At 39.8% G+C, this 15,447-nt stretch overlaps 1 protein-coding gene across 1 annotated transcript in view; it reads right to left on the bottom strand.

Annotated features, from left to right (window-relative positions):
* Nucleotides 1-15,339, bottom strand: part of SRP68 (signal recognition particle 68) — a 33,743-nt gene extending 18,404 nt beyond the window's left edge. Inside the window, exons 1-7 of the mRNA XM_079134210.1 lie at nucleotides 15,145-15,339; nucleotides 12,999-13,065; nucleotides 4,013-4,126; nucleotides 2,210-2,405; nucleotides 1,409-1,491; nucleotides 1,028-1,137; nucleotides 202-284 (exon numbers count right to left, since the gene is read on the bottom strand). Coding sequence (XP_078990336.1) covers nucleotides 202-284; nucleotides 1,028-1,137; nucleotides 1,409-1,491; nucleotides 2,210-2,405; nucleotides 4,013-4,126; nucleotides 12,999-13,065; nucleotides 15,145-15,310 — 819 coding nt within the window. The 5' untranslated portion in view covers nucleotides 15,311-15,339. The remainder of the gene's footprint in view (nucleotides 1-201; nucleotides 285-1,027; nucleotides 1,138-1,408; nucleotides 1,492-2,209; nucleotides 2,406-4,012; nucleotides 4,127-12,998; nucleotides 13,066-15,144) is intronic.
* Between the last annotated feature and the right edge of the window lie 108 nt (nucleotides 15,340-15,447).

The following is a 15,447-nucleotide window of genomic DNA, read 5'->3' as shown; positions in this document are numbered from 1 at the left end:
TGAGACCCTGTCTCAAAATAAAAAAGGGCTGGGGATCTAGCTCAGTTTTGGAGCATCACTAGGTTCCATCCCCAGTACCACAAAAGATAAAATAAAAATAGACATAAACATGCATATATTAATAGCAACTATCCCTGGGGAATGGAATTACGAATTTCTTTCAAACTAAAACTTTTCACAAAAATGTACATACTAGATTACCTCCAGTTTTTCAGCCAGGAGACCCTCAGTGCCCCCAGACCTCAATCTCATCTGCATGAGTTCATTGATAGCTGACTGGTCCCCTAAGAGAATGAGTCAGAGAAAAGAGAAAATTCTTAAGGGTCTGGTCTGTTTTCTTAAGAACCATAAGTGCACCTCAGACCTCCAGGAGCTCTTTCCCCTCCACAAGCATACTGTAGCGAGTTCACAGCATGATCTATTCTCTGAAGATAAGTCCTTTCTCAAAGAATGAACTTAACCAGGGCAGTGAAAATGCTGTAAGGCATTATCATGGCAGATACATGTACCTTAAACATTAAACATCTGTCCAAACCCACAGTGTACAATATCACAAGTGAACCTCACTGTAAACTACGGATTATCAGAGATTATGATGTGTCAATGTAGGGTCATCAACGGTAAGAAATATATCACTCTGGTGGGGGGCGATGATAACAAGTGTGGGAGAAGGGGATAAATGAAAAATTTCTGTACCTTTCTCTCAATATTGCTGTGAACATAAAAATACTCTAAAAATGTTAAAAAAAAAAAAAAAAGAGAGAGACTGTGGCTGAAGACTCAAGTCTGCTCTTGGGGAATTAAAGAAGGTGGCAGGATGGAGAGAGAAGCCAAGGAACTGCCTTCTGTAACGCTGAGCAGGGCCGACTTTGACATCTCAACTTTTATCATGGATCAAAGCTCAGGCCAAGCATGGGTGCAAGGGAAGGGGAAGAAAGTTAAATGAACACTCCAGGGTCTCAAATGAACTCCCAGCGAGCCCCCTATCAATGCCCACATTAGGCATACCGCCTCACTCCCTGCTCACCAATATTATATGCACAGTAGCGGATGTTGGGGGAGATCTCTTCTACACGTTGATTATATAGCACAGCCTGCTCCTCCGTGAAAGCGCTGGCAAGCTTCTCATAGATAGTTCTGCAAGCAAAAAAAGGTCAGGTTTTACAGCAGCCTTATTTTAAGAAAATAAAGGAATAGATGTTCAAGACCAAAGCATGGTCCTTAGAAGCTCTTTTTCCAACTGCCAGAACTAGTGTATTCTAAGTATAAAAGAAAATAATCAACATTTCTATAGAGGGAAAATTATCCTTTCACAGAAAGTGCTGATCTACAGCTATGAGATGATCTACAGCTTGAATTTGACTATCTTTAATCAAAAATGTCAAAGCCTTTGGACCAGAGGACTTACTTGCATTTGTTAAAAGCCTCAATGGCAGCTTTCCATTCCTGATGTTCAAAGCGCAACATTCCAGAGAGGTAAGCTGTATAAGCCTGCAGAGGAATGGAGAACTGCTTCAATACCAAAGAACCGGCATTCCTGCCTAACCCTGATATCAGGAGTATGGAGGCCAACGTTGAGGGCAGTGGTGCACACCCGTAGTCCCAGCAACTCAGAAGACTGAGGCAGGAGGATCCCAAGTCCAAGGCCAGCCCTGGCAATTTATCAAGATCCTGTCTCAACATAAAATAAAACGGTCTGGGGATGCTGCTCAGTGGAGTGCTTGCCTAATGTGCCTGAGCCTCTGAGTTCTGTCCCCAGTACTGCCAATGGAACAAAACAAAACAAAAATGTTGAACATAACCTGGCAATTTCTATCATCTTTTTAAAAAAAACGGAATCACCAAAACAACTTATTTCGTGACCTTTCTCAAGTAGAAGATGTGAGCTTTCCACCTACACACCAAAAGTACCGTGACCTTTCTTCTAAAGTTAGAACTAATTATAAAAACCCAAGAGCTTGAAAATGAAGAGACACTATTTCACTTTTTATTTTTCTCATTTACCATTATTTTTCTTAGTGCTGGGGACTGAACCCAGGACCTTGCACATGCTAAGTACGCCCTAACTCCAGGCAAGTTCAAAAAGGATTTTTTCCTCTTCTATCAATTTATAATGTAACAAACTCTGTTCTGTTTAACTACAGATTACTTTTTGAGGCCACACCTCTAATCTCCACAGTATAACAAAACTAGATGTTAAGACATTAACCTGGGCCTCTAACTTAGTCTTGGCATCCACGCGATTGCTCTCACACAGGCGTTCCAACTCCTCTGCATGCTTCACAGCTTTGCGAAGGCGAGATAGCAAGTGAAACCGTTTTCGGGGTTCAGTGTTGGCTTCCTGTTTGAGCTGCATGGCATAGCTCCAGGCTCTTTCAGCATCCATCAGAACCAGAAGCAAATATCTAGACCAGAGAGAGGTGAGAAAGCTGAACAACGAAGGCCAGGACCATTAGACTTAGTACAGTCCCCAAGGCACAATTCCCCACTTTGTGGCTCTTCTCTACACAGAACCTCTTTTCCCTCCTCCTCTCACAGTATCAGCCTTGACTCTGAAATCAGCATTTCAACCCCAGTTCAGGCTCTACCTCAGTGTCTAATCACCTGCTAGACACACCGATTGGAAACCCTGACCTCCCCTTGTACATTCTGTAAACAGCAATAGTCGAGGCACCCGATCTGGCTTCATCTTTGAATCAACAACTCCTTCATCCCAATCCAGTTAGAAACCAAGTCAGTAAGAGGCAGTATACTAAAGTGGTGATGAACAAAGGCTCCAGAGAACAGACTGGAATCCCAGTGCCTTCACTAGCTATGTGACTTGGGCAAAGTAATAATTGTTCTGTGTCTCACTCTCCCATGTAGTCACAGACACAAGACCCTTAGACAAGAGCTGGCACCTCTTAAGTGCACAATAAGCTAACTCTTTTATTATTATCCTTGTGAATCTTTCTTCAAATTACTGCCTTAATCTTCTCTAAACTTAAGTTTAACCTTGTCTCTCCAAAATAAAGGATCCTACTATCATAAGACAGTCAGATTTTATTATGTAATTGGACCTCACAAGAGCTAATCATTCAGTCCGGCTACAACCCATTATAGTCTCCACACTCCAGTTTTCTGACTGTGCCCCCTACACCAGGCTCCTGCTTCTTCACTGCCCAACAGCAACTAACATCTGTCCACAGCTTTCCCTCCTTTCCCTCTTCTATATCCAACAAGGCATCTAGCTCACACCAGATCACTGGCCAGCACGTTTTTTTTTGGAAATGCCCCCATGGTACATATTTTAGGCTTTGTAGGCCATGATCCCTGTCACAACTGCTCTGCTGTTGTAACACAAAAGTAGCTATGAACAATAACTAAAATGATCTGGTGTGGCTGTGTTCCAATAAAACTTTACACAAATAGGTAGTAGGAAAATGATATGGCCCAAACTGAAGTTTGAGGAACTGACGTGAGACATTCAATACACATTGCTTGACAGACAGATCTTTCAGCAAATGTGAAGTATCAGTGTACTCAGTGTGGAAATAGTGAATACTGAAGCAATTCTGTAATAATTTACACACAGCTAGATTTAAGATTTAAGACTAAGATCTAAGATTTAAGACTTAGACATTGAAATTTGCATTTTACAAATCTTACCTAATAACTGATTTTTTTGTTTGTTTGTTTGTTTGGTTTTTTTTACAGCGATGGGGACTGACCCAGGTCCTCATACATGCTAAGCATGCACTCTACCACTAAACCACACCCTCAGCCTGAAAATAACCAATTGGATTCTAATGACTAACATTCACCATCCTAACACAGTTTCTGAACAAGCTACTGAATCTGAGTCTCAGTTTCTTCACCTTAGGACACAAGAATAGTAAAAAATGCACATCCTACAGAGCTGCTGAGTCACATGAGATAATTAAAGGGTTTGACATAATGTCTGGCACATTGTAAATGTTCAATAGATGTACTAGGGAGATGCACTGAGTGCCTTGCACTGAGCAGTCAATACCTATTATCAGTCAGAAGATCTTCAGTTACTTTTTTCCCTGTGAATTTGTGTCTGTTTCCCATCTTGAAATTGAGTGTTTTTCGGAGACGTCTTTGTCTGCGGGAACAGTAGCCCCTGTAACAAAATAGAATGAAAACTCATTCAGCCAAGCTGGTGGTGCTTTGGATAGGATATTTTGTAATAAGGTTGGAGGTCTGGGGCAGTCTACTTATGGCGACTACAGATGTGACATATCACTGGCAATTACTGAACAACTTAAAACAAACAAGGCAGTATGACTGGAGCTGTAGAAACAAAGAGAGAGGACACAATGCCCATTCTCAAGGACCCCACACTCCAGTACAACAGGATCATGCAGCTAAAAAGGCAACCAAGAAAACAAAGTAAATGTCAATTTGAATGAATATGTGTAATTATTCTGTTCTTATTAAAACCCTTGGTTGCTGGGCACAGTGGTGCACACCGGTTATCCCAGTGGCTCTGAAAGCTGGAGGCTGAGGCAGGAGGATCATGAATTCAAAGTTAGCCTCAGCAAAAGCAAGGTGCTAAGTGACTCAGTGAGACCCTGTCTCTAAACAAAATACAAACTAGTGCTGGGTTGTGGCTCACTGGTCCAGTGCCCCTGAGTTCAATCCCCGGTACCCATCATCAAAAACAAAAAACAAAAATACCCTTGGCTAGAATAGATGGACGGTAAAGAATTAGTAGGATTTTGATGGCCGTAAAGAAGAAGAAAAGGCATCAGAGGGAGAATGATGAAAGAAAAGACAAGGAAAAAGAACTGCAATAGTGAAGAAAGATAAGAAGACCAGCTGGATGGTGGTATGCACCTATAATCCCAGCAACTCAGGCCGAGCAGGAGGATTGCAAGTTCAATGTCAGCCTCAGCAACTGAGGCCCCAAGCAACTTAACAAGACCCTGTCTCAAAATAAAAAATAGAAAGGACTGGGGATGTAGCTCAATGGTAGAAGACTCCAGAGTTCAATCCCAGTACCAAAAAAAAAAAAAAAAAGAAAACAGCAGCAACCAGGGCACAGTAGCACACACCTATAATCCCAGCAACCTGGGAGGATCACAAATTTGAAGCCAGCCTCAGCAATTTAGCCAGGCCTTAAGCAGTTTAGTGAAGTCCTGTCACAAAATAAAAAATTTAAAGGGCTAAGGATTAACACAGCAATAAAGTGCCCCTGGGTTTAATTCCTAATACCAAAAACAAACAAAACAAAACAAAACAAAAAACCCACTAGGGCACAGATTATTAAAAAAATAAATAAGAAACAGGGTTGGGATGTGGCTCAGTGGTAGAGTACTTGCCTAGGACACATAAGGCCTGGGTTTGAGCCCCAGCAACACACACACAAAATGATGATGATGAAGATAATGATGATCTGGGTTAAATCTATGAACTGGATTTTCCCCCTCAATTCCTAACATCAGTTTTAATTATCTGTTCATTTATACAAACATAAAATTGAACACTTATACATTATGAATTGAAATATATATTGGTAAAAAATGTTTGACAATATGAATGCATTTTTAAGATCCCTAAAAATGTTCTACTCTGAACCTCCCGTCTGCTTCTACTCTTAATAATCAGATACAAACAAAGAGCTATGAACAAAGATTCATGGGAACAAAAAAGAACTTTTTAATATATTTTCAGTTGTAAATGGACACAATACCTTCACTTTATTTGTTTTATGTGGTGCTGAGGATCGAACCTAGCACCTCACATGTGCTAGGCAAGTGCTGTACCACTAAACTACAACTCCAGCCCCAGGAACAAAAATTTTAAGCCTACAAAACTGGGTACTGAAAAAATAACTAATTTGGGGGACTAGGTAAATAAATTTTGGTATGGCTACACACCATACCAAATTATGCAACCAATAAGACTCATGTGTATGGAACATTTTTATAAGCATGAGAAATATAGACTTAAAATATAAGGTTCAGCAAAACAGCAGGATACAAAGTTACAAATACAAGGTGATAAAACTTAGAAAAAAATGCATAGAAAAAGACTAAGAGACCAAAGATAGTACTTAGTGAATGCAAATATTCAAATGCATTTCTGTATTAAAAGATGTAAAAACAAATGAAAGGAAACACATGTAATGACACAAGTGGCAGAGGAGAGGGCTTCTGCTTTCTTTGTCATGTTTGCAAAACATGAACATTTGCGGATATGCTTCTGGACATTGGGAATATGGGAATGTATTAGTCTTTATATTTCTCTGTATTTCCATTTCTAAAATACAAGTAAAGAAATACGAATATGGGCTGGGATTGGGGTTCAGTGGTAGAGTGCTTGCCTGGCCTGTGTGAGGCACTGGATTTGATCCTCAGCACCACATTAAAATAAATAAATAAAAAATAAAGGTATTGCGTCCATCTACAATTAAAAAAATAAAAAAGAAAAAAAAGAAGGAAATACGAATGACTTTTTTTCCCCCAGTGCTAGGCATCAATCCCAGGACCTCAAGTAGGTTAGGCAGACATTCTAACCAAGAGCTACATCCCCAATCCAGAAACATAAATGGCTTTTAAGCACACAATGAACAACTGCATTCATGATTAAATAAACGCAAATAAAAACCTTTTAAAGCAATAAAATCCATTTAAAGTCTAGCATGCAAAAGGCCCTGGATCTAATTACACACACACAAAATCCAACTTTTTTAAAAAGAAAGTCTAACTGGGCACAGTGGCACACACCTGTAATCCCAGCTACTCAGGAAGCTGAGGCAGGAGAATCACAAGTTCAAGGCCAGCCTGGGCAACTTAGCAAGACTCTGTCTCAAAATAAAAACAAAAAGAGCTGGGAATGTAGCTTAGAGATAGAGCAACCCTGGGTTCAATTCCCAGTACAGACAGGAAGGACAGAAGAAGAAAGAGTCAGTCAATCAGTCTACATCAGGAGGCTGAAATGCTGAAGATGCAGCCAGATACAGTGGCAAACACCTATACCCAGCAATTTGGGAAGTTGAGGTAAAAGGATTCAAAGTTCCAGGGTAGTCTCAACAACTGAGTGAGACCCTATCTCAGGGGGGTAAAACAGTACTAGGAATGTAGCTCAGTGGTAAAGCACCCCAGGGTTCAATGCCAGTACCAAAAATAAAATTTTTTAAAAAATCAGAAATACTAACGATGCTTGCTTGGTTATCTCTGGGGTTATGAGATAACCAGTGGATTCTTTTCTGTTACTTTGTTGTTTGCAACAATTCATGAACTTTTTAGTTATAAGAAATTTTTTAAAAAAGCAGTTCCCCAACCTCTAGAGGGGAAATCAAATGAGAAATATATAACTAATAATGTTACTGAGGCTCAACTCTGGGGTCCCAACATATCAGTTCTAGCAACAAAAAACAAAAAAACAAAACAAACCAACCAAAAAACTATGATAAGCAGGAAAAACTATGATAAGCAGCACTTCAACCAATGTGACCATATTGGGAAGGCAAAGTGAGATCGAGTGTCTCAAACCTGTCTTCGGGGTACTGACAAGAGGTTTAGGTTTAAATAGAGGAAGAATTCTGTGCAGGGGGCAAGAGGTCTGCATAGCACTCTTGATCAAACTGTGGTCTGGTTAATCCTCTGTCCTGGTTCTGCAAGGTGGCTCTGCAGAAGTTCTTATCACTTGAGGGGCAATCTTCACTTGCTACTCACAGTGTTTAACCATCAGACCTGTGCTCAGTTCCCATGAGATGACTATTCCTGCTTAAGGGGACAGTCTAATCACGGGGTGATCTGCATAGATGGCTCTGCTATTCCTGGAAGGTGTAGGGCAATGACTGAAGATTTCTGGGCTCCATTCTGGGGACCTGGAAATACTTTATACAAGCTGGTAGCTGAATGTCCCTGTAAATCTTGAAAAAGGCTTAGTTATTCTTATCTTGGTGTCAGTTTTGAAGGCAGATGAGATAGGTCAGGTAAATTTAGGGCTAATAAATTATTACCTATAGAACTGAGCAGGAATCTGAAAACACATAAAATGAAGGCAAAGATTTAGTTACGCACTGGCACCTGTAGGCCCAAATGAAAATTTAGTGCTTTCAGCAAAAAGTTTCCAATTATCTGTTATAATAATCTCTTAAGAGTTACTGAAGACATTTCCAGTAGATGGAATGCTAGAAGACAGTATTAAGTCCTATATGACCCAGTGTCTCAGAGGGAAGCATCATCTAGATTAAACACAACTGCTGAGATTAAACACAGCTGCCATGCTGGCCAAGTTCAGGACTACTTAAACCACCCGACATAAGGCAGCAATAAGTAAGTATATGTCCACGAGCAACTGTCAGCCTAGACAGTGCCGTTTTCCATGAAGAATCTGTCGTATAAAGAAAAACCTGTGGGCTGGGGCTGTGGTTCAATAGTAGAGTGCTTTCCTGGCATGTGTGAGGCACTGGGTTGATTCTCAGCACCGCATATAAATACATGCATAAAATAAAGGTCCATTAAAATCTTAAAACAAAAAACAAAAAACAAAAAACCCTGAAGAATTGCTCCCTCAAGAATCAACAAATGGCTCATTCCTATTTAAAAAAAAAAAAATTAAAAAAAAAAAAAATTGGCCCCAAGTCATTTGACTTAAGCATAGTACTAATGTGGCTTGTGCAAGGCTGTGGGTCCCACATCCACTATCACAAATTTTTAAAAAAAAAGAAGAAAAAGAAAAATACAACTTACCAAGAGGCTATATAGTATGGACCCACTTTCTTTAAACACACAGACACATGTGTGCACCATGCACAGACTCAGGTAAATGTTCCCACTTTTCTGTTTCCTTGAGGATAAAACTTCTTTAACTCAACATCTACAGTTGTTCTCTGCTTCCCCACATCTCATTCTACAACCTACTCTACTCAGTCTTCCACCTCTATTACTTTTTTTCTAAAATATCATAAATGATGACAAACTTTGAAACACAACATCACTCACAATCAGAAAAATAAAGAAATGTTAGGTATAAATGTAACAAAACATACAGGACTTGCATGCTGAAAACCACAAAATGGTGACTGGAAAAAAAATCAAAGACCTAACTAAATGGAGAAACATGAGTATTCATGGATTAAAAGATTCAAAATAGTAAAAAATGTCATTTATGCCCAAATTGATATACAAGTTTAGTGCAATTCCTACGGAGACAGCCAAGCTAGCCCTGGTCTTACAGGGTTAGCAGACATGCCAGAATACTGGAAATTAAAAGGTGGGAAAGTCTACAAGGCTATCGAATTAAGATAACACACCTGCAGGCCTGAGGCTGGGAAGTCAGCTCAGCCTCAAAGACTATGAGGTCAAAGAGCTATTAAGAAGCCAGAGCCATGAAAAAGATAATTTAAAAGCAAGCCCTGGTGCACAGGGGAATTCTGTGAGATGATGAAAATGCTCTGTATCTCAATTTGTGGTGGCTGCCTACCTATATATATCTGTCAAAACTCAAACTGTACACCTAAAAAGCATGAATTCTACTGTATATAAACAATAGTTAAATAAAACTAACTATAAAAAATAGATAAGGATGTATCAAAGGACAAAGTAGCCAACTAGAAAGGGCTTCCACTATGGGTCAATTTAAGCATTAAAATAATAGTATCAGATTACAAGTCAAAATAAAATAAGATACTGTGAGTACATACAGATACAAACAAATGAATACAGTGTAAGCTGAAGAACAGGATATTTACATAGTTTCAAAATATTTCCTCTTAAATACTTAGGAATTACAAAGGGAAAAGGAGTAACTTTCCTGTGAGGAAGGTTGTCCAAACCCATCCTAATCAAATGATCAAAGTGATTATCAGTAACTGGACAAACTGAAATCATGTGCCTCTGGATGGACAGGAGATGATATCTGTGATATTTATGCCAAAGACACATAATGTGAATTTCATCATAAGGAGATACCAAATAAACCCAGTTGAGTAACATCCCACAAAATAACTGGCCTTTTTTTTTTTAGTTGTAGGTGGACACAATACCTTTATTTGATTGTTATGTGGTGCTGAGGATCAAACCCGGGACCTCACATGTGCTAGGTGAGTACACTATCTCTGAGCCACAACCCCAGCCCTGGCCTGTTATCTTCAAAAGTCAAAATCCTGCCAGGTGAGGTGGTGCATACTTGTAATTCCGGCAATTTAGGAGGCTTAGGCAGTATGATTGCAAGTTCAAGGCCAGCCTCAGAAACTTAGCAAGACTCCAAGCAACTTAGTAAAACCCTGTCTCCAAAAAATAAAAGAGAGAATAAATAATAATAATAATTTTTAAAAAGAGCTGGGGATGTGGATCAGTGATTAATGGTTAAGCACCGCTGGGTTCAATCCCCAGTTCCAAAAAAAAAAAAAAAAAAAGAGCCAAGATCTTAAAAAGCAATGAAAAGACTGAGGATCTGAGGTAGAGTTAAGATTAAAGAGAACATGACCACTACATACAATGCACAATTCTGAACTGGATCCTTTTACTGTAAAGGAAACCACTGCCACAACTTGGGAATCCTGAATGGGATCTGAAGATGAGAAGATAGTAATTTATCATCAGTTCCCTGATTTTGATTGCTGTGTGGCTGTTACATGATAAAATGTACTTATTTCTCAAAAATGTACAGTACACAGGGGTAAATGGCAACACAGAGGCGATTTACTTTCAGTGATTCTGAAAAAGTCTGTTATTTGCAGAGTAATTACAACTTTCCTACAAGTCTCACTATTTCAAATAATAAAATAAGACAGTTTAAAGAAAGCAGGATAAGCAATAAAAACAACTTACATTATTTTCATTACTGTATGAGATGATATAGTAAGAAATCATGATTAATTCAGTTAGGTGGGGTAACAGTATTTTTGTTATTTATTTATTTTTTTTTTAAAGTTTTATTTGGCTGGGTATGGTGGCATATGCCTGTAATCCTAGCTACTCAGGAAACTAAGGCAGAAGGATTCCAAGTTCGAGGACAGCCTAGGCTATTTAGCAAGACTGCTTCAAAATAAAAAAGGGCTAGAGATGAGCTGAGTAATAGAGCACCCCTGGATTCAATCCCCAGTACCATATAAACATACACACATAAAAAAATCTAAAACAGGGCTGAGGCTAGGTATATGGTGCACATCTGTAAACCCAGAAGCTCAGGAGGCTGAGGCAAGAGAATGGTAAGTTCAAGGCCAGCCTGGGCAATTTAGTGAGTCCCTGTTTCAAAATATAAATAAAAAGGGCTGGGTATAGCTTTACCAGTGGCAAAGCACATCTAAAGGAAAAAAAAAAAAAAGGAGAGAGAAAATGGTACTATGTGATGCTATATATGTACATCTCAAATAAAAAGCAAACCTAATCTAAGCTCATGACAGTGGTGACCTTTGGTAAGGGTTTGTGATTAGATGGGGCAAAAGAGGACTTCTGGGATGTTGAAAATGTTTTATCTGATAACCTGGATGATGGTTACAAGGGTTCATTCAGGATCTATATGCTTTTCTGTTTACAAATTACACGAGTAAAATTTTAAGATCCTTCAACAATAGGTGAAACAAGGACAGAAAGTTAATCATTGTGATGAAGAGATGGATTCGAGGGTTCAAAGGACTATCAGCTCTACATTTGTGTCTGGAAATTTCCTTAATAATAAAAATAAATAAGAGTTCCCTGCTTAAGACTCTAATGGCTTCCTGTGACACCTACATTTGTACTTGAACTCATATTCTGGTCCTGTCAATTTCTCCCTCTTCATCTCACACTACTATCCGCTTGTACACTCTGCCCGGTTCTGTTCACCCATCACTAAATGGCTGACTCCTCAGCCTTCAGGTTCCTGCTAACTGCTTGTCTCAGAAAGGCCTTTTCCGACCCAGGCACAGTGACACACGCTGGTAATCCCAGTGACTCAGGAGGCTAAGGCAGGAGAAACACAAGTTCAAAGCCAGCCTTTGCAAAAAGCAAAGCCCCAAGCAACTTAGCAAGACCCAGGGGATGTAGCTTGTGGTAATGCATCCCTCAGTTTGCTCCCAGGTGCCCAAAATAAAGGTCTTTCCTGACCCACCCGCAGTCTAATTCCTGTTCATACAAGTTCCCTTCTTTAATTTTCAGCACAGCCTGACATTTGTGTATATGTAACTTGTTTTGCTCATAAATTCCTTAACAGTAAGAACTTTGCTTGTGTTACTTAATACTTTCTGGTGCCTAGAACAGTGTTGGGCTCTTGGTAGTGCTCACTAAATGTTTTTGAATGACTGAATTGATGAACAGGAATGTAAGATGTATTCAATCACCAGCACCAAAAAAGAAAAAGAATATGATATACTGAGTGTTTAGCAGTACTTTTTAATATCAGGAAGTCAAACCTCATAATACCTGCAATCTTGAAGTAGGTACCTCTGCTTCCGAGTAATGAATATTACACATCTATCACCTATTTTTTAGAGTCAGATTAAACGTTTTCAACTTGAAGTTTGTTATATCGTAGAAATTCCCCTTAAATGTTAAAAATGAAAACACTGAATTCACCCAAAATTAGATACGGAAAAGGATACATGGTTAAGTTAAAAAAATGATTATTATAACTACCTGTTACTTTTCAGAAGCCTTCAAATGTGTCTGAAAAATTGTGAGGCAAAAGGAATAAAAATGTTGGTTCCTTTTATTCATTATAATTTTTTTTTTTTTTGGTATGGAGATTTAATCCAGGAGCACTTAACCACTGAGTCACATCCCCAGCCCTTTTTTTGTATTTTATTTAGAGACAGGTCTCACTGAGTTACTTAGGGCCTCACTAAGTTGCTGAGGCTGGCTCTGAACTCGGAATCCTCCTGCCTCAGTCTCCCAAGCTGCCAGGATTACAGGCATGGGCCACCACGTCTAGTTCATTACAAAATTGAAAATTTTTGTAGATATACTTTCTGATATAGCAGAGTAAGTGGATATTAATAAAAGTAAACCAAGTTTAAAAATCCCACAATGATCTCCACATATCTTGTGCATGATACTAACCTGTACCTCTGAAAATCTCCATGTCGTAAACCATGCTGCTGCTGGGATTCTTTAATAATCTGAAGAACTAGAGTCAAGATTAAGGAAAAGCTTACAATGGCAAGAATCCAAATATGTCAAAACCCATAGCATTATGTGTATCAAACAATAGCACATTAAGTATTTGCAAAATTATCAGTACATTAACTGGTGAAATATTCTGTAACAATTTTAAACAAGTGTTTTGTCACAGAATAGGACTAAATTTGCAGAAAAGTTGATTGCATGAACTGTTACAATTTTCAAACTAAAAAAGACATTACTAGCCACCAGGGATTGCTGAAACCCAATAGCTTAAGGAAACCGCTGGTTTCTAAATCCTGACTATAATTGATGTGGTTCCCCATTGGTTTACACCTAAACCTCACATTTTATTCATTCACGCATATTCAGGTTGTAAATTATATGTATCATACTTCTATTTGCCTTAACATCTGCCATATATAACTTTCCTTAACAGCTGAGATGCTTCCAGAACCTAGGTTGAGCACATGTTAACCAAGCTAGACCAGTTTCCATTAAAAACATTAAAGTTTTTCTTGTAAAAGAAGAAGCCCTAAGCAAACTCTCCTTTTAAGGATTGTTTATTTTGCAGTACTGGGGACTGAACCCAGGGGTGCTCTACCACTGAACTATACTCCCAGTTCTTTTTATTTTTTTGTTTTGAGACAGAGTCTGCTAAGATGCCCAAGTTGGCTTTGAATTTGCAATTCTCCTGCCTCAGTTTCCTAGGTTGTTAGGATTAAAGGCATGTGCCAGAAAGTCCAGCTAGAAATCTTTAAATATTTAAGATTATGTACCAAACTTTGGGAAGCCCAAAGTTAGCCTTATGTATAATTTTAGTTTTCTTTTAATTTTACTCAATCCCTAATATTTATTTGTTAAATAACAATAAAGTAATTTAATATTTTTAGTTATTATTTTTAAGTAGTGATTCTTTCAATAATTAACAAGTGTCAGTAAGGCAGACAAGTTGGTACACACCTATAATTCCAGCAACTCAGGAGGCAGAATGGCAAGTTGGAGACTAGTGTGGACAACTTACCAAGCCCCTGTCTTAAAATACAATTTAAAAGGAAAAAAGGGCTGGGGATGTAGCTCAATAGTAGAGTGCCTGCCTAGCAAGTCCAAGAACCTGGATTCAGTTCCCAGAAGGGAGGAAAGGGTGATAATGAGATAAGGAGTGCATAGTATGATCAGAGCCCTGCTAACATCCATCTGGAACTACACCACCAAATCAAAAGGTAAAAATCCAAACCCCTGAAAACAACCACAGTAAGATACTAAGTTGAATGTGTTATTTCAGAAATTTGCCTACATTTTCTTTGTTATTCATATCAAAAAGTAATCTGGGGGAATGTAGCTCAGTAATAGAGCACTTGCCTACAATGTGTGAGGCCCTGGGTTCAAAACTCCAGCACCATGCATAAACACACACAAAAAAACAAACAACCCACCCACCAAAGTCACAAGCACGCAGTGACATATACAGTAATGAAAACTAGAAATCAATTTTTCCAGATTTTCTGAAAACTCCCAAGAAGAATAAAATGACTACAGACAGACTTATGAGAAAAATACACAAATGATATTAGTAAGCTATGGTAATTTACATTAAAAAATGGGCAAGCAGCTTTTCCTCAGCAGTCAATCTTTACCTCCACTTTGAAAGCATCAAGCTGTAATTTTTACTAGCCAGCAGTCTACGACAGCTGTCAGACAAGAGCATTGAGCTTAAACGTCAGTTTCCTCTGCCCAGTTCAGTGGCTCAGGTAAGAAGGCAAGAGCTCAGCAGGGTGGCCAGAAGTGTCAAACCTGGCACTTACTCTCCAACTGGGCAACTGCGGGCCAGCAGGAGAAACCTGCCCAGTGTCTATGTGCCACCTGGAAGCAAAGGACATCCCCAACCTGGAGGGTAAAGGGGATGCGAAGAAAGACCGGTCGAGAAAAAGACCCTGGACCTATGAGTGCCAAAAAGTAAGGGCAACCGAAAACGCAACCCTCGGTCTCTCCGGCCCAGGACCTACGTGGACCTAAAGCCTCTCCCGCCCCCAGCCCAACATATCGACACGTAGTCATTGCGAGTCAGGCCATTATTCTAGGATACTCTCCAAACTCAGGCTATCCCCGAATTCCTTGTTTGCCTTCGATCCGGCGGAAGGGCGTTCGTTTTCTTTATTTTCCTCGCCTCCGGCACCCCGTCCACCGCCGCTACCGCTGCTACCGCCGCCGCCGCCGCCGCCGCCACCCGGGACTTGCTTCTCAGCAGCCATCTTGCCCCTGCGCCGCAGAGCCGGACGGGATAGGGGAAGCGAGACGACCGAGGCGGGACAGAGCGGCACCCGCCCGGCCGGGCTGATGGGATGGGGGCGGACTCCGCCGCCGGCGGCCCTTCCTGCAGAGGGGAGCG

This window comes from Sciurus vulgaris (genome assembly GCF_902686455.1).
Source record: "Sciurus vulgaris genome assembly, chromosome: 3".
Classification (NCBI taxonomy): Eukaryota; Metazoa; Chordata; class Mammalia; order Rodentia; family Sciuridae; genus Sciurus; species Sciurus vulgaris.
Note: the sequence above shows the minus strand (reverse complement) of the source record. Positions and strands in the feature narration are given on the sequence as shown.